Source organism: Nannobrachium achirus, assembly GCF_963921795.1.
Source record: "Nannobrachium achirus genome assembly, chromosome: 1".
In the NCBI taxonomy this organism is placed as follows: Eukaryota; Metazoa; Chordata; class Actinopteri; order Myctophiformes; family Myctophidae; genus Nannobrachium; species Nannobrachium achirus.
The window spans coordinates 35104929-35132220 of record NC_137810.1 but is presented as its reverse complement, the minus strand read 5'-3'; the positions used below and the strand labels follow the sequence as shown (position 1 = coordinate 35132220).

The following is a 27292-nucleotide window of genomic DNA, read 5'->3' as shown; positions in this document are numbered from 1 at the left end:
GTCCAAGTAACTAGAAAGGTGCAATTTGGGAAATTGTAAGTGTGGTAAAAAAAACTGCCTTTAGGGACAACTTGAATAAGTTATTTCTTTTATTTTTCCTTAATGCATTGCCGAAAGATCGGAACAGGAAAAATCGGTATCGGCAGATACTCAAAATGAAATGATCGGAATGGGATCAGGGGAGATCTCGCTCTTTCACCGTTGTTTTGACAAAGGAGCGTCGGGAGGGTTAGCGACTCACCCCACGGAGATTAGGTTTAGGGTAAGGGTTAGAGTTGGGTGTCGAACAGATGACACGTAGTAACAGCGAACCGCTCCCATGGGATCAGGAGCAAAACAACGTGATCGGGACATCCCTAATTACTATAAATATTTAAACCTTTGTGTCACAACTGTAGAGGGGTCCATCGTAGTGTAGCGGTTAGAGCATTCGCCTTTCTGAAGCCTGTCCTGGACCGGACGTAAAAACAGATGATGATGAAGTAATTACTGTTGAATGTTTATGTACCAGTAGTGCAGTGTTGACCTGTGATAAAATTCAGCTTAGCAGTTAAAATGGTTTCTACCCATTGTGCATCACCAGCAACTCCAACAACTGCACCACCAGCAGAGTCAAAGGTCATCTTGGAATTCAAAATAGCGCAAGTCTTCACACCAGCACTTGCAAACACATCCTCCCCAGAATTCCAGAACTTAGCAACCATTTTAGCTACAGTGGTAAGTTCATACTCATGATGTACAGAGTGTCAATAAAACATTCCCCATATCTTCAGGGATTCCTCATGGCATGAATTTAATTGTAATTTTGTTCTCTGAAAAAGGAACAATAAGGATATTTACAGAGAAACATGGTCAATATGGAAAAGTTTTGCCTCTTAAGCTTTTTGTACAGTTCAAGAAAAATGATTGATTGAAATGTTAATAACTACCTACGCCCTGGTTTCGCACTTTCAACATGTTCTCAGGAGCATTACACATTTTTATCATAATCCATGAAATTATCTTGGTGGGATAACAGTGATTACGATTCTTTACGAATCATCTAGATTTCTTTTTTCATTACAATGACTTCATTTTCATGTTTTCAAATCAATCATAATGATCTTAATTGTGATTACAGTTCCTCTGGAATTATTCGTTTATTTTTTTCAATTACTTTATATTTATGTTTACAGATAGACAGTGTCTATAGAGCAAGATATTCCAGTTTCATTCGCACTGTTATACAAGGCTTCAGGTATGCACCTTTTGGTCTTTACTGTACTACTTAGATTTTCTTTATTAGTTGATTAATGTAAGTCATCAATCACTTTGATTATATTGTATACTACTGTATAACAAAAACAATCATATAGTAGGATTAATACAAATAAAACCTTTTCATCATTACTTTTATAGCTCAGGATCAGTTATGGTAGAGGCTGAATTAATATTCAACGGGATTGCAACACCAAATGCCTCCTCTGTGGTTAATACTCTTGTGGAGGCTGCATCCAGCTCTAATTTCTCCCTTCCTTTGAACACATCATCTATTGTTGTCACTGGTAAGAACTGTTGACTCAACCGATAAAAGCTCACTGTGCTATGTATAATGACATAACACTTTTCTTGTTAGTAATTGTTGCTTGCACAAGTAGCAATATTTTTTCTTTATCTTTTTTTCCCCCATTTTTCTTTACAGTGGTTTTGCCGTCAACTCAATTAACCACCACAGCAGCACCTTTAACAACAATCATCACCAATACGCCTGCAGGTACTATTTCATCAAATATAATTCCCGTAAGGGTGATGCCAATATTTTGGCATATACTGATGGCATCAGGGATCTCCATATATGGGCATACATTTAAAACGAGTACTGGATATTGTTATATCCGGGGCCCAAACTACACTCAGCACAACCTGACCACCATTCAATACTATTTGACCTCCAAATTCTATGACAACACTACTTCACCATTTTACTTATTCCTTGTTACTTATTCCACCTGGTACTACACCTTCAGTAATTGCTACTACATTTACATTATATATAAAGTTAAACAATTTAACCTAGAAAACAACCAGCAAAAACTAAATAGAATTGCATGTAAAATGTTTAGTTACCCTCCTCAGCATGCACTGTGGTTGCTATACCTGCTGAAATTGACTGGTTTAATAATAATAAAAACAACTAGAACTGCACTCTGTCGAGGTGCAAACTTGCGTCTCACGCTCAAGCAGGCCACACATGGCCTACTTGTGCGCAAGCAGAGTGCGCCATGAGGTGTGCGCTGCTGGCCTCATGTCCTTAATGTCTTCGCCCGTTAATGAAGTCATTATCAAGAGTGCTCTTATATGCCAAACTCTGCTGACATCATCACCAGGAATGCTGGTCCCTCATTGGCTGTACAGTAGGTGTCACCCATAGACATAGAAAGGTAAACGCCTCTTTCGGCTAGGGGGCCTATGCATTTAGCAACTAAGGGAATCTTCATCACTTCCGTCTTCATTGCTTCCGCGTGCGTCACACATAGGGAAGTTGACAGGCCAATCAGAGGCAGGTGGGGGCGGGTCTGTTGAATTGAATTGTGGTCCAAGTAACTAGAAAGGTGCAATTTGGGAAATTGTAAGTGTGGTAAAAAAAACTGCCTTTAGGGACAACTTGAATAAGTTATTTCTTTTATTTTTCCTTAATGCATTGCCGAAAGATCGGAACAGGAAAAATCGGTATCGGCAGATACTCAAAATGAAATGATCGGAATGGGATCAGGGGAGATCTCGCTCTTTCACCGTTGTTTTGACAAAGGAGCGTCGGGAGGGTTAGCGACTCACCCCACGGAGATTAGGTTTAGGGTAAGGGTTAGAGTTGGGTGTCGAACAGATGACACGTAGTAACAGCGAACCGCTCCCATGGGATCAGGAGCAAAACAACGTGATCGGGACATCCCTAATTACTATAAATATTTAAACCTTTATGTCACAACTGTAGAGGGGTCCATCGTAGTGTAGCGGTTAGAGCATTCGCCTTTCTGAAGCCTGTCCTGGACCGGACGTAAAAACAGATGATGATGAAGTAATTACTGTTGAATGTTTATGTACCAGTAGTGCAGTGTTGACCTGTGATAAAATTCAGCTTAGCAGTTAAAATGGTTTCTACCCATTGTGCATCACCAGCAACTCCAACAACTGCACCACCAGCAGAGTCAAAGGTCATCTTGGAATTCAAAATAGCGCAAGTCTTCACACCAGCACTTGCAAACACATCCTCCCCAGAATTCCAGAACTTAGCAACTCAAATAGCTCCAGTGGTAAGTTCTTATGATGTACAGAGTGTCAATAAAACATTCCCCATATCTTCAGGAATTCCTCATGTTATGAATTTAACTGTAATTTTGTTCTCTGAAAAAGGAACAAGGATATTTACAGAGAAACATAATATATGGAAATGTTTTGCCTCTTAAGCTTTTTGTACAGTTATCAAGAAAAAATATTGATTTAAATGTTAATAACTACCTACACCCTGGTTTCGCACTTTCAACATGTTCTCAGGAGCATTGCACATTTTTATCATAATCCATGAAATTATCTAGGTGGGATAACAGTGATTACGATTCTTTACGAAACATCTGGATTTCTTTTTTCATTACCCTGCAATGACTTCATTTTCATGTTTTCAGATCAATCATAATGATCTTAATTATGATTACAGTTCCTCTGGAATTATTCGTTTATTTCTTTCAATGACTTTATATTTATGTTTACAGATAGACAGTGTCTATAGAGCAAGATATTCCAGTTTCATTCGCACTGTTGTACAAGGCTTCAGGTATGCACCATTTGGTCTTTACTGTACTACTTATATATTTTTTTATTAGTTGATTAATGTAAGTCATCAATCACTTTGATATTGTACACTACTGTATAACAGAAACAATCATGTAGTAGGATTAATACAAATAAAACCCTTTCATCATTACTTTTATAGCTCAGGATCAGTTAAGGTAGAGGCTGAATTAATATTCAAAGGGATTGCAACACCAAATGCCTCCTCTGTGGTTAATACTCTTGTGGAGGCTGCATCCAGCTATAATTTCTCCCTTCCTGTGAACACATCATCTATTGTTGTCACTGGTAAGAACTGTTGACTCAACCGATAAAAGCTCTCTGTGCTATGTTTAATGACATAACACTTTTTCTTGTTAGTAATTATTGCTTGCACAAGTAGCAATATTTTTTCTTTATCTTTTCCTCCCCTTTTTTTTTTACAGTGGTTTTGCCGTCAACTCAATTAACCACCACAGCAGCACCTTTAACAACAATCATCACGAATACGCCAGCAGGTACTATTTCATCAAATATAATTCCTGTAGGGGTGATGGCAATATTTTGGCATATACTGATGGCATCAGAGATCTCCATATATGGGCATACATTTAAAACATGTACTGAATATTGTTATATCCGGGGCCCAAACTACACTCAGCCCAACCTGCACCATTCAATACTATTTGACCTCTAAATTCTATGACAACACTAGTTTACCATTTTACTTATTCCTTATTACTTATTCCACCTGGTACTACACCTTCAGTAATTGCTACTACATTTACATTATATATAAAGTTAAACAATTTAACCTAGAAAACAACCAGCTAAAACTAAATAGAATTGCATGTAAAATGTTTAGTTTCCCCCCTCAGCATGCACTGTGGTTGCTATACCTGCTGAAATTGACTGGTTTAATAATAATAAAAACAACTAGAACTGCACTCTGTCGAGGTGCCAAATTGCACCTCAAGCTCAAGCAGGCCACACATGGCCTACTTGTGCGCAAGCAGAGTGCGCCATGAGGTGTGCGCTGCTGGCCTCATGTCCTTAATGTCTTCGCCCGATAATGAAGACATTATCAAGAGCGCGCTTATGCCAAACTCTCCTGACATCATCACCAGGAATGCTGGTCCCTCATTGGCTGTACAGTAGGTGTCACCTAGTTACATACATTCCCAGAATCCCAGTCGTTTCAGGGCAACGGTCTTCAAAAAACCCAGTCACCTACATACATACCCAGCCGATTACAGTACTTGCGCGCTCTGCTTGCGCAAGTAACTAGAAAGGTGCAATTTGGGGAAATTGTAAGTGTGGTAAAAAACTGCCTTAAGGGACAACTTGAATACGTTATTTATTTAATTGTCCTTAATGCATTGTCGAAAGATCGGAACAGGAAAAATCGGTATCGGCATATACTCAAAATGAAATGACCGGAATGGGATCAGGGGAAATCTCGCTCTGTCACCGTCATTTTGACAAAGGAGCGTCGGGAGGGTTAGCGACTCACCCCACAGAGGTTAGGTTTATGGTAAGGGTTAGAGTTGGGTGTCGAACAGATGACACGTAGTAACAGCGAAACGCTCCCATGGGATCAGGAGCAAAACAACGTGATCGGGACATCCCTAATTACTATAAAATATTTAAACCTTTATGTCACAACTGTAGAGGGGTCCATCGTAGTGTAGCGGTTAGAGCATTCGCCTTTCTGAAGCCTGTCCTGGACCACACGTAAAAACAGATGATGATGATGTAATTACTGTTGAATGTTTATGTACCAGTATTGCAGTGTTGACCGGAGATAAAATGCAGCTTAGCAGTTAAAATGGTTTCTACCCATTGTGCATCACCAGCAACTCCAACAACTGCACCACCAGCAGAGTCAAAGGTCATCTTGGAATTCAATATACAGCAAGTCTTCACAACAGCACTTGTAAACACATCCTCCCCAGAATTCCAGAACTTAGCAACCCAAGTAGCTACAGTGGTAAGTTCATACTCATTATGTACAATAAAAGTGTCAATGAAACATTCCCCATATCTTCAGGAATTCCTCATGGCATGAATTTAACTGTCATTTTGTTCTCTGAAAAAGGAACAATAAGGATATTTAGAGAGAAAAATAATCTATGGAAATGTTTTGCCTCTTAAGCTTTTTGTACAGTTCAAGAAAAATGATTGATTGAAATGTTAATACGCCCTGGTTTCGCACTATCAACATGTTCTCAGGAGCATTACACATTTTCATCATAATCCATGAAATTATCTCGGTGGGATAACAGTGATTACGATTCTTTACGAATCATCAGGATTTCTTTCTTCATTAGAATGATTGAATTTTCATGTTTTCAGATCAATCATAATGATCTTAATTGTGATTACAGTTCCTCTGGAATTATTAGTTCATTTATTTCAATGACTTTATATTTATGTTTACAGATAGACAATGTCTATAGAGCAAGATATTCCAGTTTCATTCGCACTGGTGAACAATTCTTCAGGTATGCACCATTTGGTCTTTACTGTACTACTTAGACATTTTTTTAGTTGATTAATGTAAGTCATCAATCACTTTGATTATATTGTATACAACTGTATAACAAAAACAATCATATAGTAGGATTAATACAAATAAAACCTTTCATCATTACTTTTATAGTGCAGGATCAATAAAGGTAGAGGCTGAATTAATATTCAACGGGATTGCAACACCAAATGCCTCCTCTGTGGTTAATACTTTTGTGGAGGCTGCATCCAGCTCTAATTTCTCCCTTCCTGTGAACACCTCATCTATCGCTGCCATTAGTAAGAATTCTAAACTCAACCGCTCACATGTGCCATGTTTAATGACATCAAATTTTTTCTTTTTAGTAATTATTGCCTGCACAAGTCGATATGATTTTTTTTTCTTCTTAATTTTTTTAACAGGCTTGGTTTTGCCGCCAACTCAAGCACCCACCACAGCAGCACCTTTAACAACAATCATCACAAATACGCCAGCAGGTACTATTTCATAAAGAATAATGGGTTATGCCAATATTTTGGCATATACTGATGGCATCAGGGAACTCCATATATGGGCATTAAAACAAGTATTGGATATTGCTATCTTACTATAATTCAAGACCTTGACATAAAAATATCGTCATGCTTCACGTGACATCACAATATCACCGCTGGCTTGGCCTGTGACATCACTGTATCATCATGCTTCACGTGACATCATAATTTCTCCAGGGCATGGCCATGTTATAGGCTACCTTCAATAGACCTACATGAAGAATAATCGAACGTTTTGCAAAATCTTCATGCGTAATACGTCCTAATATGGACATAACCGATATGCATATATGGAAGAATGATGAAACAGCTATGCTCTAGGGCGGGCTAATGACCGAGCGATAAAGTTGAGCTACATGCAGATCATACATACAGTTCAAGTATTACTAGCGATGGATATCTTACTATTATAATTTGAGAGGAGGCCCCCTTTTTGTTGTGCCGGGATGGCAAGCACAGGAACACTGAAAATCAACTGGGTTTTCGCTCACAATATTCTACAGAGGCATGGCCACGGTATAGGCTATCTTTACATCTCTGTAGTCAAGTGTTCGAGACATTTATGTCTGGTTTTCATCCATTCTTTGCCATCCTGATTGGCTAAGATTTTGAGGATTTTGCAGGAGTGGCTCGTTTTGAACAGAATGCCTCAAATCATAAATGCAGCGTCCGATTGCTGTGAAACTGGAACCACGATCAATCGGTGTGAAACTTTGCAAGCACATTCCCTAGACTAGAGGCAAATAGGAAACACATTGTCCAAAAATTGATCATGCAAATCAGTACTCAATCTCTATAGTCATGTATGTCATCAAGATGGCCCTGTCTGATTCATATTTCATCCTGATTGGCCTCCTACTTTTACTCAAGTACATTTTGAATACCAAACTTGTACTGCAACAGATTATTTCTCCAATTTGATACATTTACTTTCACAAGAACTATGACACCGATCGGCCTTTTAGTTTGACTCGAGAGATTCACTGCAGACACACAGACACAAAGGTTTGTAAGGTTGATCCTATAATGTACTGTCACTGATGGAGAAATGTTGACTTTTCAGATTCTGATGCATCAACCCAACCTCCACCTGACAACTTGACAACAGCTTCACCAGGTCTGACTATTTCTATGCTTGCATGTGTGTGGTTTGTCAGTGTGTGACTATCAAGCCATTTTATTTATCGTCTTGTTTAAATTATCCCCAGAGCTGACGGCATTTGCTCATGCACAAGTAAAGATGTCCAGCTATGGAGAGTTGACTGAAGATGAAATCGAATCTCATATTGAAGAGGTTTGCTCAAGTGTGTGTGCGTGCATGCGTGCGTGCGTGTGAGAGAATGAGAGAGTGTGTATGTTCCTATTTATAATTGTGATTAAGGCTGTAGGATCTGCTCAAAGAATACATAATTGATTTTGTTCCTGTATGCCATTAATATTTTTTTGGGGGGAAAGATGTTCATATGTTCATATTTTGGATTCTCTGAAGTAGGATGGATATTGAATGCTGTGCCATAATGATTGCGTTCTATGACTTGATATATGGTTTTGCTGTTCCTTTCTTTTTCAGTTTTTTAAACAGATCAGTGGGAATGCTTTTGGGCCATTGAAGGTGACTGTGAAGCGTGTCAACAAGCAGAAGAAAACAGGAACTTAATTACCAAACTGCAGCTTCACCTAAATGTAAATGTTTGGTTTTGATCCATGATATAAAAGGGAAAGTTATGTTTTTGACTAATAGGTAAACCTACAGTATTACTACTACTATCATGGACGGATTAACCCCCGCGAGGGCCCCTGTACGATATTTTTTAGGGCCCCCCACCCCCACCCTCCAGCATAACACCTCCCCCTCCCTCCCAACGCGCATCGGATTTTAAGCCATGATGATCATCTGTGGGCCAAGAAAGCACCTGTAGACGACTGAGGAGGGGCCCACACATTTGATTTTTAATTAACGTATACATTTAATATGAGTAAATTGTCAATGACCACGAGGCCAAGTTCTCCCAAGGGCCCCTGAGAGCCAAGGGCCCCTGGCGAACGGCCCCACTGGCCCAATGGTTAATCCAGCCCTGACTACTACCGTATAATGACATATCTTGGGCAACCAAATGTGCCACAACAGATGTTTATGCGGATGATTCAACATTATATTACGCTGCACCATCATGCGGTACTTACTGAATCTTGAGCAGAGAACTAAAAGTTGTGCATGACCGGTAGTATAGGTACTATGTAATATGTTATCTACAAGCCCAAAGCTTGATTTAAACTAGCTAGATGTAGTAGTATTCTCCTTGGAGTGATGCTGTATTACACCCTGTCTTGGACTCACCAAACTAATTATATTGTTTTGAAAATGGGAAAAGCAATTGGTATTTCCAGGAAATGTGCTTCTATTGTTGCCCATGTCAGATAGTTCATAGTTTAGTTTTATGTTATCTTGACTATTGCTCCAATGTGTATGTAAAGTAACAAAAGTAAAAGTACAAAAGGTTTGAAAATAGCAGATCTACAAGCTCACAATGTGTCGTGATGCGTTGTGAGCTTGTATATCTGCTATTTTCAAATAGCCACGGGGTATAAAATAAAGCTAAAGTGATTTATATGTTTTATAATATTATAATTTATATCTGCAAAGTAACTAGTAACTAAAGTTTTCAAATAATTGTACTGGAGTAAAAGTACAATATTTGGATCCAAGATGTACTGGATTAGAAGTAAAAGTATTGGAATTGGAAATACTCAAGTAAAGTACAAATACTTCAAAATTGTACTTAAGTACAGTACTTGTAAATGTACAAACTGTAGTTACAGTACTTTACACCACTGCTGAACAGGGTATGCACGGTTGGACTTGGGCTGCTCACTAAGGTATAATAATGAGCCTTAAGTATGCATCCCCATGCATCTCCTGGCTTACAGTTGACAATAGGTTGTCTTTTATACATACACAAATTGCTTATACAGTAGTAATACTGTGCATCATAACACTAGGGGTTCCAGTAATGGGTAGATTTAATTACCTGGTCTAAGAACAAATGTATTTTTTTTAAATATATATACAGTACAGTAGATCATTGTCTCTTTAGAATAACCTGCCTCAAAACCTCTGCTGCATTCACAGTTCATTTGATAAGAATCTTTATTTAACACTGTAAAGTTTATTTTCTCACTACTGAAATACTTGCAGAGAGAGAGAGAGAGAGAGAGAGAGAGAGAGAGAGAGAGAGAGAGAGAGAGAGAGAGAGAGAGAGATGTATTGTGTGTTGAGTACTGACATTTGTCTGTTTGGGTTCAGATGGCATTTTATAAATTATTGTAAAGATTAATTCTAAAAGAATAAATTACATTTCTCTATTAACGAGGTGGTGCCATAGGTTTGTAATTTTTCTGTTTTGTATGTGTCTATTGATTGATTGATTGAAGAATGTATTAGCAGTTTGTAATAGAAAAAAGTACAGTTTCATGACAGCACAAATCACTGGTACAAGGTCAACTAAAAGGAGATCCTAGAAAGCCTCACAGCTTATTTACACAGGAACCACACTTTATGTACAGTATCTCATATAACATTGAAAGACAGATGGATAGAAGTACTTTATCTAGGATAACATCAATTACAAAAGCGGAATGGAATGGATCATTAAACTATCTAGACCCCCAGGTGTGTTTATAATATGCAAATATCTTCCTGAGTATTTTTGGTTACTTCCTGAGTCAAAAGGGCCGATCACACCTAACACTGTGGGTGTGGCTAACTTCTATAGATGTCATCGACACGTGTTGGAAATCCACAGGGAAACCACTGTATTATTAGATCCCCATCTAGTTCAATATTTTTGGTTATATTTCTGCAAGGCCCGTGGAACTCCATATTAGGGCACACCTGACTTCATATTATGATATGATGACGTGTAAAGGGCTGACTACACTGACGCTGACTGACAAGGCATAACAGAGAAAGAACCCCTATATAAATTACTTTGTAGCTAAATTCATAGGCTTATACATAATGTTATCAGTGTTGCTCTCAACTTCAATATCTGTCTTAGTGGACATACAGCAGCTTGTATTCATTGGGATTTGTGGGATAAATAGTAGTTATAGAAGTATAACCATTGACAACATAGAAGGATGGTAAAGACCCACTTATGGAAGAAGATCAGGGGACAGTGGACAAGGGGGTCCCTACTCTCCAGGAGAAAAACAGACTCAGGAAATGACACACACAAACAATGACTCAGGAATTCCGCTGCATCGCTGGGTGATGCACGGGTCGGTGATGTTGGGCCGCGCCCTTTGCTATGCCATGGAAACGGCTCTTGTAACACCAGTGCTGCTGCAAATAGGCCTTCCAGAGCAGTACTATAGTCTAACTTGGTTCCCCAGCTCTGCACTGGGTCTGATTGTAACTCCTATGATTGGCTCGCTCAGTGACCGCTGCACTCTACGATTGGGCAGGAGAAGACCCTTCATACTTGCCCTGTGTGTGGGAGTGCTGCTGGGATTAGCACTGTTTCTAAATGGCTCATTGATAGGTCTGTTCATTGGCGACACCCCCGGTAGCCAGCCAATCGGCATCGTCCTTACTGTTCTGGGCGTGGTAGTACTGGACTTCTGTGCCGATGCGACTGACGGCCCAATCAGATCTTACCTTCTAGATAATGCCAGTACTCCTCAGGAGAAAGATATGGCTCTAAATATCCACACTTTTGCTGGAGGGATAGGTGGCGCTGTGGGATACATGTTAGCTGGTCTAGACTGGACTGACACGGCTTTGGGCCGTGCAATTAAGAACCAAGAACAGATCCTATTCCTCTTTACTGCCATCATCTTCATCGTTACTGTCATACTGCACATGTTCAGTATTCCTGAGCAACCGTTAAAAGCATCCCAGATGGCCGGATTGGCCGCAGATGGGGACCCCTGCGACCAGTCCTCCTTAAAGCCCAATGACCCTAGCCCGACTGGAGAAGAGGACTCCTTCGCTCATGAAGAGAACCCTGTCGATCATGTGTTGGAGATGGACGTCCCTGATGTGGAGTGTGTAATGAGTAATAGTGACTCTGCCTTAGACATACCAGACACAGCCAAACAATTAGATCTTGATCTTGACCTGAACGCAAATAATCTCCTCCCTGAGGCGCGCTGCCTACCCGCAGAGTCACAGCACGAGATGGAGGAGGCCTTCTCATCAACGAGCCACGTAAATTACGCCTCCTCTCCAACTCTTTCTCCCCCTGTACCTCCTCCTCCTTCCCCTACCGGTGAGGTGGTAGAATTGCAGCCTTCAATCCTGCTGACGCCTCCTCAGATGGATGGCCAGACGGATGACCACTTTGACTCGACTGACAGCCTTGCCCTTTTGCAACAGAGTAAGGCTGTCAATGGAGTCAAAGATGGTGTGCCTACATCTGATCATTCCCATACTGTGGGAGACCACGGCTCTACTGAGCAAGGGAACCCCCCCTTCAGCACGTCAACCTCATTCCTATCACACCCACAAATGGACAACCAACAACATTCCTTCATCCTCCCAGTCTCTGGGCGAGTGGTATCACAGGTCTACCATCTGCGAAAGCCAGTTTCAACTGTAACTGTACGACTGCTCTGGCTCTCAATGTTGAAGATGCCAAGTCAACTGTGGAGGTTATGTGTGTGTCATCTCATCACATGGTTCTCTGTTCTAGCTCTGTCTTTGTTTTATACTGACTTCATGGGACAAGTTATCTACCACGGAGACCCCACAGCACCAGCTAATTCTATTGAGCTCCAGAACTACCATAAAGGAGTGCAGATGGGCTGTTGGGGACTGACGGTCTATTCTGCTTCTGCTGCTGCCAGCTCTGCCCTCCTTTTGGATCGTTTTCACCTGAGCATCAAGGCCGTCTACATGCTGGGAACCCTGGGATTCTCCATTGGAACTGCTCTCATGGCAATCTTCCCCAATGTCTACATTGCCATGGTGATGGTCAGTACCATGGGTGTCATGGACATGATGCTCTCCTTCTGTCCTTTTGCTTTACTGGGTCAATACCATGAAATCAAAGAGTTTATTCAGCATAGCCCTGAAAACTCTAGACGAGGCTTTGGTGTTGACTGTGCCATCTTATCCTGCCAGGTCTATATCAGTCAGATCTTGGTAGCATCGGCCCTGAGCGCTCTGGTAGATGCAGTGGGAAGTGTGCGTGTCATTCCTGTGGTGGCATCTGTTGCATCATTCCTGGGATTTCTCACTGCCTGTTTCCTAGTTATTTACCCAAACAGCCAGAGAAGCTCAGAACTCGTTTGTAAACCAGCCTCAGGTGTCATTAGGGGCGGCAGTGGCTCAGGGGTAGAGAAACCGTCATTAGAACACGGAGGGTTCCCGAAGGGTTCCCAGTTAGATTCCAGGCTCCCCCAGAGTTAGTATCGAAGAGTCCTTGAGCAAGACTCTGAACCCTTAGTGACCCCGGTGAGCTGGTTGGTGCCTTGCATGGTTTCCTCTGCCATCGGTGTATGAATGTGTGTGTGATGGGTGAATGTGATGCACAATCTATGTAAAGCACCTTGGATAAAGGCGCAATATAAATGCACCATTTATCATTTATTACCGAAGATATTTATACAATTTAAGTGTGAGGTAGCATATACATCTTTTAGTTTGCATACCGCCAGTCTCTGAAAATGGCCAGCAAGTCATCCATAAATGACGGACTGAAAGTGACAGCTGGCCAAATTAACGTTAGCCCTCAAGATAACATTAGCTCCAACATGGTCACCTCAGACTACAGTATGTGAAAGAGTTAATTGAGATTTCAAAGAGTTCATCCGATATGGATGTTTCATACGTGTAAAGATTTCTGCCAATTTGTTTTACGGTGGCATGTGTAGTATCTATGATACTACAGTAACCTCCACCATATGGCCTGAGAGCCATGATCACTTGTGTGCATCGTTACAAGATGAGAGAATTGGTTTTAAAGCTACTGCTGTCTTATGGGTGAGGGGGTCAGCTTGAGCTGGGAAATTGCGAGTGTGGTTGCAGTTTTTTCATTTTCCCATTCAAGTCAATTGGGTTACTTTATAGAGTAACTTTTAGCCAATGAGGAAGCAGCATAAAGGTGACGTCATGAGAATGCTGCTTCCTCATTGGCTAATAGTCACTCCATAAACTCGGAACAGAACAATAGTGTGTTGTCTGGGCCTATAGGCAACCACACTAATAAGGTCAGTTTCTTCCCTGATCTCAGCTCTGATCGACTAAAGAAACAACTTCACCAGGCCGGTGTGTTATGTTCCTTCCTGGAGGACCCGTTCACCTTTGTTACTGGCTATGGCATACACATACACTGCCTGCAGATATGCCTGAGCAGGTGACTGTGGAGGAGCAAAGGCCTCTACACACAACGGCGGCGTAAGGCCGTCGGTACGTCGATAAGCAATTGCATCTGTGGCCAAGAATCGGTTGTAGTAAATTGTCGTCAGTGTTTTTTAGGTGTGAGAGAAAAGCATGCAAGTGTGCAGGTATAATGTCAAGAGTTACATAGAAAGTGTGTGTGTGTGTGTGTGTGCGTGCGTGCGTGCGTCCGTGCGTGCGTGCGTGCGTGCGTGTGAGGGAGGGAGGGAGGGAGGGAGGGAGAGAGAGCGGTTTCAGAGCAGTAAAAAGGCTGCACCTGTTTGTTTTTGTTGCACAATGCTTCTGTCATTCTTTGAGAAAACCTCTATAGCACAGAAGCTCACAACGCAGCACGAAGCAACGGTGTTGTGAGCTTGTAGATCTGCTGTTTTCATTAGTTTGGGTCCCGGGAAAATGTCTAATCTCTCTCTTTTGGGTCTTGACCTGAAAGGTTTGGGAACCACTGCTCTACAGTAGCTTTCGCCTTGCCTCATGGGAGGCCTTGAATACAGGCCAATAAAGATTGAGCTGCACAATGGGGCTGTTAAGTCTGACATCATTTTGTAGGCAGAGGAGAACTTTTGGGGCCAAAAGGCCCCAGCGCCCGTGAATCTTTTTACTATTTACTAATTTGTCTTCTCTTTCTTGTTGACAGGAAAGTGGTAGAATTATACTTTAGTCGTTATTTTTGTCTCGGATGTGTTGAAATTGCGAGGGACACATATTGACAATAAATCTGCTTGGAGGTCTGACTACAAAATGATGTCACGGCTTAAAAGCCCCATAAAGATTATGCTTTGGTGATGTCTGTCAAATTCCAGAAGAGATTGTCAAGGGTTCACCTACTGGTTTGGTCAACATGCAACCTGATTTTACAGTATAAGGAAATGCACACCTTATTCATGGCATTTTTTAGTGGATATAGAATATAGTCTTGGAATGGTTTAAATGTTTTGTTTTTTGTTTTCATATTCTATCGATCCATATTGGACAAACCACAGCCTACATCGCTTAATGTATTTTAATAGTTCAATAGATGTATTTCCTTCTGGAATCAATCGGAGAGAATTATATCTGATTCAAGTTGTCCCTGTTGAGCATTGACGATCCCTTTCCTTCAACTGGCTGGAGCGAGCTAGACTTTGTACCTTTTAAACAAATAAGTATCTTTCTGTAACTCCCTACAAACTACTACATTAGCTGTTGCTGTAGACATTATTGCAGATGTAGTCTATAACTTTTATTTAATTTAAATAGCAAACTGGTACAGATATTGTATCTGAAGTGAACATTGAACTCCATGTTCAGGGCTAGTGTTCTATGTACAGTATGAGTATGAGTAATCAGTGTTTTATTATTCTTAAAGGGGCACTCCACCACTTTTCAACCTAAGTTCATATAATTGGTCCTCACTCAAAAAAAAAAAAAAAAAAAAAAAAAAATATATATATATATATATATGTCATAGTATATTAGAGAAACAGCACATTCGAGACGCGGAGCACTCGTGGTGCGGCACGGGGCGGAGCAAGCGGTCGCCACAACAACGTACTCCAGGCGGTGCGCCGCTCTATTGTCCACGACACTGCGAGCGGCTACCGAAGCCCCCCTGTATCCACGAAGCCCAAACGAGTTACGAGGCCCCCCTGGGTCCACGAAGCCCCAAGCGGCGCGAAGGCCAGCGGACCTTGGTCCTGCTCTTCGCCCCCGAGCGCCGCAGGCGCGAGTGGCCGCGAAGAGCGGGCCAGGGCCGCGCGGCCGGCGGAGCGCCGCGCGAGTTACGAAGCCGTGGTGAATGCAATCGTTATATTTATGCCCAGGCCGTAAGGCCTGGGCAAGCGCACGTTAAACGCCCTGTCCAAGTGACTACAATGGAGCTAATGGCTAGGCTAGGCTAGGCTAGGCTAGGCTAGGCTAGTAAATAAAGAGTAAACACTTCCGGTCTGCGGAGAGTTCAAAGCGTGACGTAACTCTCTTATATACACTCTGGTGAATGGCAGAGCAGTGGCTGACGTCGCCATCTGGTGGTGATTAGTGTGTGGTGAACGTCAAAACGAGTGCTCCTTGACAACTTTTACTGGTTTCTTGAACATACTGTAACATATATATATATATATATTAGGGATGCGAAGATATACCGGTACGGATCGTAATCGCGATACAAACGTCCGCGATACGGTTGAATCGGTACATTCAGTGTGTACCGGTACAATAGACGGCCGAAATCGTGATGGATCGTACAGTGAGTGTCTGGATCGGTAAATTCCGCGATTGTATCGGTTCTTCCATATAGTATTTCATTCTATCCTGTGTTTCCGAGGCGCCATGAATGCACCATCATCAGCCGTTCAACCCCCTCCCCAAAAGCCAGTCTTAAACGCGAGCTGCGACTCGGACAGACGGACATCTGCACTCTGCATGCAGGCAACCAGGGAGACAGACAGTGCAGCGAAATGCGAGTGAATCAACAGACGAACTAGCAGCCCCACGGGTTAAAAAGATGCAAGATTAGTTGTACAGTACTTAGCTTTATAACATCCAAGTCCGCTGCGCTGATTGTTGTCACAGAGTAGCACAGGCTGATCGAGTGATATGTAATCAACAGCCGTTTCTTAGCGAATCTCCGACGGACAATTGATTGAGATCATCTTCTGCGCTATATTAACTGCACACACACAACAACAATGTTGCTGGATGTTGTAGGACTACTGCTTGCGTTTAAAACAAAGTATTTGTCACTGTTCTACAACTTTCCTGTTGATGCAAGCAACTCTCTCACTTTCTCTGCTGCTAGTTCTGCTCTGCATGGCATGGGAAAGAAGCCTAATTTATACATCGCAGTACAAGGGTGTCGCACCTAAAATAGCAGACCTACAAGCTCACAATGCGTCGTGGATGCGACGCGCTGTGAGCTTGTAGGTCTGTTTTAAAACATTTTGGCTATAAAAATTGCATAATCCTGGATTAAATATAATATAATATAATATAATATAATAATACAAACCAGGGAGGGACTTTATTGTTTTTCAGGTCAAGGACCCCTTAGCTCAGACAGAGATCAAGCAGGGACCCTCGCTGTAGGCTAGGCATTATAGCCTACTGTATCACACAAATATTTGGCAGGCCCCCTGTAATAACCCTGGATTGGGGTCCCTGACTCCCAGTTGAAGACATAGGCCTACTAATAATGACATAGGCCTTCTATATGATTAGTTATGAAACAATTCTACAATAGCCAGCAGCTTTGTGTTCTCCCAGAATACTATAGGCCTATGTTGGGTTGTTAGACAGAGCCTAGGCTACTACAGTGAAACAATAAATTGCCTTGAATTTAAATTTCATAAATTTTTAGTCGCTATGTTTTGTAAATTTTGGGATTTGGGCTTGAATCGTGGTGAATCGTGAATCGTATCGCATCGTATCGGGAACAGGGGTGGATCGCGATGTATCGTATCGGCAGGATTTCAATGTATCGCAATTATATCGTATCGCTGGCAGTGTATCGAGGTCCGTATCGTATCGCCTCAGTGGTCGAGATTCGCATCCCTAATATATATATATATTGCTCAGAGGAGGGCTGTGGGCAGGTCAGAAACCCATCGTCTTGTGACATCATCGATTGCCAATCCAGCTTATAGAAACTGCAGGCTTTCTATTCCTGAAAAGTTGCAATTTTAAAGTGGAAGCCATTGTTCTCGCGATAATAAAAATCTAAATATTTTTTTCAAAAATATTGATTAAAACATTTTTTTTGAAAATGATGATGTCACAAGACGATGGATTCTGAAATTCCCACAGGTCTCCTAGGAGACTTGGACGGAGTAGAAAATAATTGTGATATTTTATCATGAACATTAGTGAGGACCTATTATATGAAGACAGGTTGAAAAGTGGTGAACTACTCCTTTAATCATCCATCATATAGGTTGTCAGCTAAATAAGAATATTGTGGGCTTCAAGAAATTATTGTACCTTTTAAATTGGCTTTTCAAATGGAATCCTGTACATTTACATAAAAGAAAACACTTCTCTTTGTCATAAAACATGCTGACATAACCAGGTGGGAGTATTGATGATGCTGGAGCAACTCGGGTGATTTGAGCCTGATGTAATCTGACAGCAAAATGTTGTCGTTTCTGTGCTTTGCATCCTGTGATCAAAATAAAAAGGCTCAAATCGAGTCTGAGTTGCTCCAGGGCCTTCTTTATTCAGCTACTACTGTATAAATGTGTCCGCTCCTGAGACACACCCGACCAGCCTCAGTACTGTACCTTCCTTTATTGTAAATCCAAAAGAACAACCAAAAATAACTTTGTAGAATACAACCTGTTCATCTTTGTATGCTCTGTCAGCGTGCTGTGACTTGAAAACCTATTAATAAAACCTTCCTCATTCCTGGCAGATGAAACATAGTGTATATCTGTACACAGTACGATGTCTTTGAAAGAACAAGGAAAGAAGAGACACCTCTCATGGGTTTTCCCCTCAGCAGCAGTTCATTGAGAGAATGAGGAAAGACTAGATCTATGGTTTTTCGATATATGAATATTGTTTCAGTACAGTAAGCCTATTTGCCACTGGGCGCAGTGGGCGGGCCAACTTCCTGTTAGGATGAGTTCAGGTGATCACGCAAAGTCAAAAAACTAGATCTAAAAAAAAAGTATTTGTGAAAAACCTACAGAACACATGACATCCAGGACTGGTAAACTTTAGCTATCTGTATGAATAGTTGCAATTTTATTTTCACATGGAGTAGGCTATACGTGGCACCAGGAAAGGTTGTTCCTGAAACTCTGGGATTGATCTGGTGCTGCTTAGTGGGTGTGTTTGCTCTGATATCACGCTCTGGCTTCCCTGTGATGTCACACTAACAGAATCCCTTTTATGCCCATATATGGCGTTCCCTGATGTCATCAATATTATTAAGCCCATATCTAACAGGACTTCATGCCCATATATGGAGGCCACACCGGCCACATACCACACTAACAGAATCCATATAGCCTAAGGCCAAGACAGATGGCCAAGACAGCCCTTATCTGTGTGGCTGGTTCTACAGACAGGGATCTCCATGTATGGGCATAAAAGGGTATGATGTCAGATGTCAGATGTATACAGTACATGGATCTTCATATATGGGTACCTAGGGGTCTCCATATATGGGTAACTGGTCCGATATATATACCAGTAAGACTCCCTAATCGGGAGATAAGCGACCGTCAGGTCGCAGCGTGATTTTAGGGCAAAATGTGTAGGAGCAGTGTCCAAAAATGTGGTTAAAAAAATGGGCCTGATGGTGGCGCTATATGGGACATCCATATTGATGAGATGAGTGTAGACATACTGTGTTCCGATTTGTGTGATTTTAGGGCAAAATCTGTAGGAGGCTAGGAGCAGTGTCCAAAAATGTGTTTTGCAAGAATCGGCCTCATGGTGGCGCTAGAAGAGGGCCATGTGAGAAATGAGGGGTGGGGTCTCCGCGTTGCCTTGGCGGACGAATAGGTACCGGCCCCGGCTCTCCCGGACGCTCCTAACCCGAGTTACGGCATTTTATGTGAGCTGCAGTGGAGGGGGTCCTCCACTGGGGGCGCCACCACTTTTGCATCCGTTCTGGAGCACCAGGAGTCGGTGGTCCCCGGGAATTCCCCGTGAGCAGCCCCGTTGGGGTGGTCATTTGGTCATTTTTGCACATTTGGTCATTTTTTACATCTGGGGGTCGTCCCTGGAGCTCCGGGGGTCCTTGGAGGTTGTAGTTTGGCAGGCAAGGAGTGTGTGTGCAAAATCTGGCATGGATCGGGGCAACGGTTGCGGAGATATGAGCAGGGCAATAGTGTGACGTGTGAGGTGTGACAGACAGACTGACGGACTGACTGACTGACTGACTGACTGACTGACTGACTCACAGTTTGTGGAGGTTTTGATAGTAAGTGCGACCTGACGGTCGCAATCACTGGCCAGATGGCCAAGGGCGAGGTTGCATGTCGCCCTGAGGCGTCTTACTAGTGATAATTATTATTAGTATTATACCAGTAAGACTCCCTAATCGGGAGTTAAGCGACCGTAGGTCACTTATCTCCACAAATAGAGCAAAAATTTGTTTTTCCAAAATCTTCCTGAGCATGTTGATGACATGAGTGTAGACATACTGTGTAGTGATTTTCGTGATTTTAGGGCAAAATCTGAATCGGCCTCATGGTGGCGCTAGAGGGCCATGTGAGAAATGAGGGGTGGGGTCTCCGCGCCGCCAAGGCGGACGAATAGGTACCGGCCCCGGCTCTCCCGGTCGCTCCTAGCCCGAGTTACGGCATTTTATGTGAGCTGCAGTGGCAGGGGGTCCTCCACTGGGGGCGCCACCACTTTTGCATCCGTTCTGGAGCACCAGGAGTGGGTGGTCCCCGGGAATGCCCCGTGAGCACTGAGCAGCCCCATTGGGGTGGTCATTTGGTAATTTTTGCACATGTGCTCATTTTTTACACTTGGGGGTCCCCGAGGGAGCTGGGGGTCCCTGGAGCTCCGGGGGTCCTTGGAGGTTGTAGTTTGGCAGGTAAGGAGTGTGTGTGCAAAATCTGGCATGGATCGGGGCAACGGTTGCGGAGATATGAGCAGGGCAAAAGTGTGACGTGTGACGTGTGTGACGGACGGACGGACGGACACCTCGAGCAGCTTTCTGTAGTAAGTGCGACCTACGGTCGCAATTATTCTATTAAAAGAGAGAGAGAGAGAGAGAGAGAGAGAGAGAGAGAGAGAGAGAGAGAGAGAGAGAGAGCAGCTGCTCAGGTAAGAGTAGACCCCATGTTATGAAAATCAACATGTTAACACTCAAACTGACCACAGGGTGGCACTCTAACACCATCAATATTGCAGAATCACAATAAAAGGGGCAAACAATTATGCTACAGGAATATTTGTCATCATAACCCAAACAAAATTATGTAATTTCCAAGATGTATGAGTATGTTAGGTTAGGTGAACATGTGAACATATAGGCTGCATAGAAATATTTAGTTACTCAAAAACCCATTATAGCCTATTATGTGCCCATTTCATGGAATTTATGGATCTATTGTTAGTTTCTCATCATTAAGCCTTGTGTTTATTGTGTTTATTTACTAGTTGTTGTTTTCACAAATAGGCCTAAGAGTAATAAACAGAATCATTGATATGTATGTGAGTCTATTTGTAAAAGTGTTAATTAATTGTTATTTGATATATGTGAGTCATGTGTATTAGTTTGCGAAAAAAAAAAAAAAAAAAGATTGAAAACAAGAATAATTGATATAGTTCATTATTGCAAAAGAAGCCCCACAGGGCAATGCTCTCTTGTTTACATTATTCCTAACTTTCTGAAATAGAATGTGAACATTATCTTGTTTTCACGATGGGCGCCGCATGGGGGGAGTGTTCTCTCATCTATTCTACGTCATCAGTGCCCATACCTTATGGGGTTGGCGAAAGGGCCTTTCTGTGTGGAGTTTGTATTTTCTCCCTGTGTCCCCTAGGGACCCTCACATAGAACATCCAGTAATCCTGCCTCCCCTTGGTCAGCCAATGCACCTGATGGAGGGGAAAGGAACTGGTTGAAATAAGGGTGTACCTTTGCATTTGTTTTAATCAGAGGATTCATAGCCATTCTGATCAGTCATTTCTTACCATCTCTGGTGAGAGATGTAGCTCCTCTAAGTGTTTGGCACCAGTGGGAAGACACTGAGTGAGCATACACAGTATCATTGCATGATCATTTTGTAAAATTAATAAAATGTATAGTTTGATTGTCATAGTCTCACTATTAGAGCTAATTTCCTCACAATTGAAGTCCATTTTGGTCTTCCACTCGAATCTGTTTGAAACTCTGATAAATGCTTTTGTGATTTTTGTACATTTTTACTTATAGGTGGGCCCATGAGTAAATAACCACTCCCTCTTTTTGTGTGGACTTGTCCAACAGAGACAAAGGCTTGCTGAAATCCAATACGTATTATTTCAGTCCAGATCTATTGTGTTTTGTGTGAAAATGGTTTACACGTAGCAATGCCCCATCCCACAAAGCTTCAGACGGTATCCCTATACTATATACCTTCACTCCTCTTCTCAGCATGGCTCTAACCAGAACATTTACCTCTGTTGGCTTTGATCTAGTGTTGTGTTTTCTTCTTCTTGGAACTTACCTTGCAAATGCACAAGGTAAGGAATTACACTTAGTTAACCACTTAATCCCTATTTATACTTTGTCAGTCATATGCATTGCATTGTGTTGTATTGGGACCTATTTTGTAACCTTTTTTGAACATTTTCACCTATTAATGAGTCCGATGTGCCCAAAATTGGGACCCCAGGTTGAAAGTGGTTAATTAGAATTGTGTAAAAGGAACAACAAAAACATGTATAATAGCAATGTGTGCCACTTAACACCATACAATAATTGTTGTTGTCATTTTGTTATAACGTTTTGTTTTGATCATATTTCAGTAAGAAGAACCATCCAGCGCTTATCTAATCTCTAATAATTGTTTTATTGTAAAAAAACTAAAACAAAACATTTCTATAATAATAATATTTTTTTTAATAAGTTTGAGGATTTGTATATTTAAAAAACAACGTTACAAAGTGACAGCAACAAAACATAGAAGAAATAAAAGAAACAAAATTAAATTAAATATAAAAGAACAAATAGAAGGCATAACAAACTAACAAACTACAAATAACAAATAACAAACTAAATAAGGTTTTCCTTTACTGCGTTGCTTTATCTTAATATAATAACATGTTATTTTCAACTCGTGTTTCATTGAAGCCATCTCCATTTCACAACCTTCATTGTGAATCTAGGTGACAGGATTATGACATTGTCTGTGAAGTTATATTGGGTTGAAGCTGACGTCTCAGATTCTAGTCCTGCTGGTTCACCAGTAGAAATATGGGTCAGAGAGAAAACAGCCTCCAGGTCATCTAGGGATCGAGTCGTTCCCTAACTTTTTAGTTGAGACCCAAAAGAGAAATTGGATGTTTAAGGACCCAGGCTGGTGAAAATACCAGATCTACAAGCTCAGGCGGCTGCTACCCGTGACTTGTAAATAGACTAAGCCCCCATGCTCCCCCACCCTTTTTTCTGCCTTTGTATTTGATGTTATGCTTTTGAAACTGATAGTAACCTAGATAAAGTACTATGTTCTATCCGTCTGTCTTTCAATGTTATATGAGATACTTAAAGTGTGGTTCCTGTGGAAATAAGCCTCTGCTTTATAGGATCTCCTTTTAAATTTTGAAAACTAACCCTAACCCTAACTTTTTAAACTCTTTTGAAAAATATATAGTAACGTATAGAAAGATATATGTGCTCCTCTCCTCCTCTGTCAGATTCTGCTGGTTTACCAGAAAGAGGAGAAGTTACAGGCTGTTCTTTTTCTCTTCTTTCTTTTTAGGCTTTTCCGAGGAACAAGCAGTTCTCCTGGAACCCACCATGTCAACAGGTCAGCTTTTCACCTCATTAGTAGTATGAAGCAACACCAGAATATACAGCTGCTTTACTGGCACTATCTCTATACACAAGCGTACATGTCTAATATTTGCTGGTACATGATGCCTCCTGGTTGCACAACTTCACAAGAGACAATGATTCTATATCTGCTACTATAAGGGGTTTCTCTACTTGCACAAGAAACTGTGAAACATTCTGCCATTGTGACCATGCACTTTAAGTATATTTGACATTGTTTTTTGTTATTTGACTATCTTTCTATAGCCTGGTTCCAGCCCATAGACCCCGCCCACTCTCAGAGTGGACTATCTTTCCTTTGTCTCTTTCTCTATATTCTATATTCTTGTTATGACAATGTTTTTGCGTAAGCCCACACAACATTGCAGTCTTGTAACACAGTGTTTCTCAAATGGGGGTACGTGTACCCCTAGGGGTACCGGGTACGCGGAGGTACTGCAGGGGGTAGGCCTACTTGAGAAAATGCCCCTCAAAAAAAATAAAAAATAGAAGTATAAAATAAATCATGATAACATTATTCATAGTTATATAATTCATTACAATTGAATTAGGAGAAAAAGCATTTTCTGTTATGTTTAATGATGACACTTGGAGACACTTGTTGTGCGCTTGATAGTTGCTAATCCAAATTCGGTACCAGGCAACTGGGATGTGTTTGAATGTAAGTTATTGATATGAAAACTGGACTGAAATATTATGGCCACAGTGTTGAAAATGAATCTGCTCAGGAGGCACCGTTTGAAACTCTCACTGCCTCACTCCCATTTTTTGTGATGTTATATTCTTGAAATGGGGGTTATCATAGCATGATATACCAATCGTTATGGTTTTAATTGCAGTTTTATAAGGACATTTTTGTTGTCGGGTAAAGGGGGTACTTGGATTTAGAAATCAGGGAAAGGGGGTACTCAAGCCAAAAAAGATTGAGAAACACTGTTGTAACACATGAATGCCACCCACACTTTAACACCTGTAAACATTTTATGTGACAATAAAGTTGAACTTGAAGTAGCACTTGCAGCAGTATTAGTGCACTGTACAGTACTAGTAGTAGCACTAGTACTGTACTGTAGATAGTGCTGCTGCTGCTGCTACTACTACTACTACTACTACTACTTACTACCACTACTAATAATACTATTTGATTCCCATCTCAGTGACCTTTGGCAATTCCTCCTTGCCATTTCTTTCCACTATTCACTGTATTGTATAGATGGAAGCAGAAATGCTTATACAATTATTATTATTAATTATTATTAGGCTATAAGTATTCTATTAGGGCAGTATGGTGACATGATTGTTTTTATCCCCCCTCCATGGTGATCAGTGAATTAACAAACCTGAACCTGTCCTTAACATCCCTTATTCTGGGCTAAATCTTTGTAGAAAATAGATCTACACGCTCACAATGCTACACATTGTGAGCTCATAGATCTGTTATTTTCTGTGAAGATATTTTGTTTAGAGCGAAGACTGTAGATGCGGTCAGTCACTCTAAGTATTAGGGTTTATGTGGTTAAGTATAATCTAATCTGAAATGTCATGTCATGTGTCCTCAGCATTTCCAACATTGCACCATGTTGGATACGTCAACAATGTGACAGGACATGACGGCCACCGAGGAAGAATCATCAGAGATGCATCTTCCGTTGCCACTGGAGACGGCAGAGGTCCAGTGCTACCACTGAGCATTTTGACAGCATCCCATCTGTCTGCTCTTAGGGATCTGGTGTCAAACAGGAAGATCACAGGTTGAGCAATTAAGTCATCATAGTCAGTGGTGTAAAGTAACTGAGTATAACATTTGCTCAAGTACTGTAAATTAGGTATTTTTTACTTTACTGGATAATTTTACGTTTTCAGTACTTTTACTTCTACTCCACTACATCTCAGAGGCAAATATTGTACTTTTTACTCCGCTACAATTATTTGAAAACTTTAGTTACTAGTTACTTTCGATCTGCTATTTTTAAAAGAGTTTTATAGATTTTATACATTTGAAGACCCTTTTCCACCACTGATCATGTAGGCCTATATAGCTTTATGAAAGAACACCATGTAATCTTTAGCAGCAAAGATAAAATGGCATCTGTTATTATAATGTTTATGACAGGCTAGCAGATCTGTAATGTTCACCACACTGGACAGGCTGTTTAACTTTAGACCGGGACAATGTGTTTAACAGTGATGTTTTTCTTCTGTATACTTATCGGGGCCATGCTGGTGCAGTAATCAATTAACTAAACCTAACCTCACCCTTCTGTTGATCACTGCAGACAAAAACAAACACTGTAGCAACTATTTGTCATGCTAATCCATGTTTGTTTTATATCTAAATTTTCTTTCCAGTTCGGCTAGGTCTCCGTGTCTCTCTCGCTGGACCGAGAGAATCTCTCGATCCTCAGACACTCTTTTCCAAACATATACAGGTCAGTATACATTTTTGATTCACGGACAGATGGAGAGAGGGAGAGAGAGAGAGGGGGAGAGAGAGAGAGAGAGAGAGAGAGAGAGAGAGAGAGAGAGAGAGAGAGAGAGAGAGAGAGAGAGAGAGAGAGAGAGAGAGAGAGAGAGAGAGGGGCATCCTGTGAGTCAATATAAAATCCTAGACATTTGGCCTGTTTAAAGGTCACAAACTGAACTGTATTAGCTTTAGTCACACTTTCAGGTTTATCATTCATTCCACAGTAAACAATGTCTCATCATGGCCCACACACACTCAGTAGTACTTATTATGGAGTTATGCAACTTATATTTTAAGGAACTCACTGAAAGGTACATTTAATGGCACCTTCCAATTAAGAAGCATTTGTGGATTAAAAAGTTCCATAACATAAAATATCACTTTTGCGGCAGCAGCACACTCTTGGCAAGACCTGTTATCGCTCAACACTTTTGCTAAAAACAGAACAAAAACAAAGGTTACACATATAAAAAAGGCCATGTGATAAAAGTCCTCATTTATTTATGATGTTTCATTCTTTGTTTGCCATTTCTTTTAGAAGCCAGGTCTCTATAACATCGGAGGGAAGAATGGATTTTTTTCAATGCAAATATTGGGAGTAAAGAGGGTGAACTCTGCACCTTGAAATGTCCTCATCTGAAGCCCTGGTCCTCTGAAGTCTGAATCTTTATCAGAGATCAGTGGAGCATGAATAGATAACAAGTACTATTTTCTTTGTTCTTGTCGCACGTCATATGTAGCCTAATTAGCCTACTTTAACTGAGTATGTTTATTTGTGTCTACTTTAATTTTTACTCCACTGCAAGTTACTTCTTACTTACTCCAATACATTTCCATGTGCCCCTTAAAGTACTTTGTGCAGGCATACATTGACATAAGGCAGTGAAAGGAATGTGTGCACTGCCCTTTACTGTGGTGTTTTCTTCTGCACTGTAATATTATTCTCCATTTCAATTTTATTTTGAGATTTTTTATTGTTTCTGTATTCTTTCTCCTACAATAATCTGTTCCTTCTAATGCTCTTTCTATCCACTCCAATAGCAATGCAACAAGTTGCAACTGCAACTACTAGTGTTGCAAATCA

At 41.1% G+C, this 27292-nt stretch overlaps 1 protein-coding gene across 1 annotated transcript; it reads left to right on the top strand.

Annotated features, from left to right (window-relative positions):
* Positions 1 to 11140: 11140 nt before the first annotated feature.
* On the top strand, positions 11141 to 25432 carry LOC308287366 (solute carrier family 45 member 4-like; the record flags this gene model as incomplete). The annotated part of the gene is made up of 2 exons (XM_080728516.1): positions 11141 to 13207; positions 25349 to 25432. The coding sequence occupies 2 exons, from the start codon at positions 11141 to 11143 to the stop codon at positions 25430 to 25432; spliced, it is 2151 nt and encodes a 716-aa protein (XP_080584642.1).
* Between the last annotated feature and the right edge of the window lie 1860 nt (positions 25433 to 27292).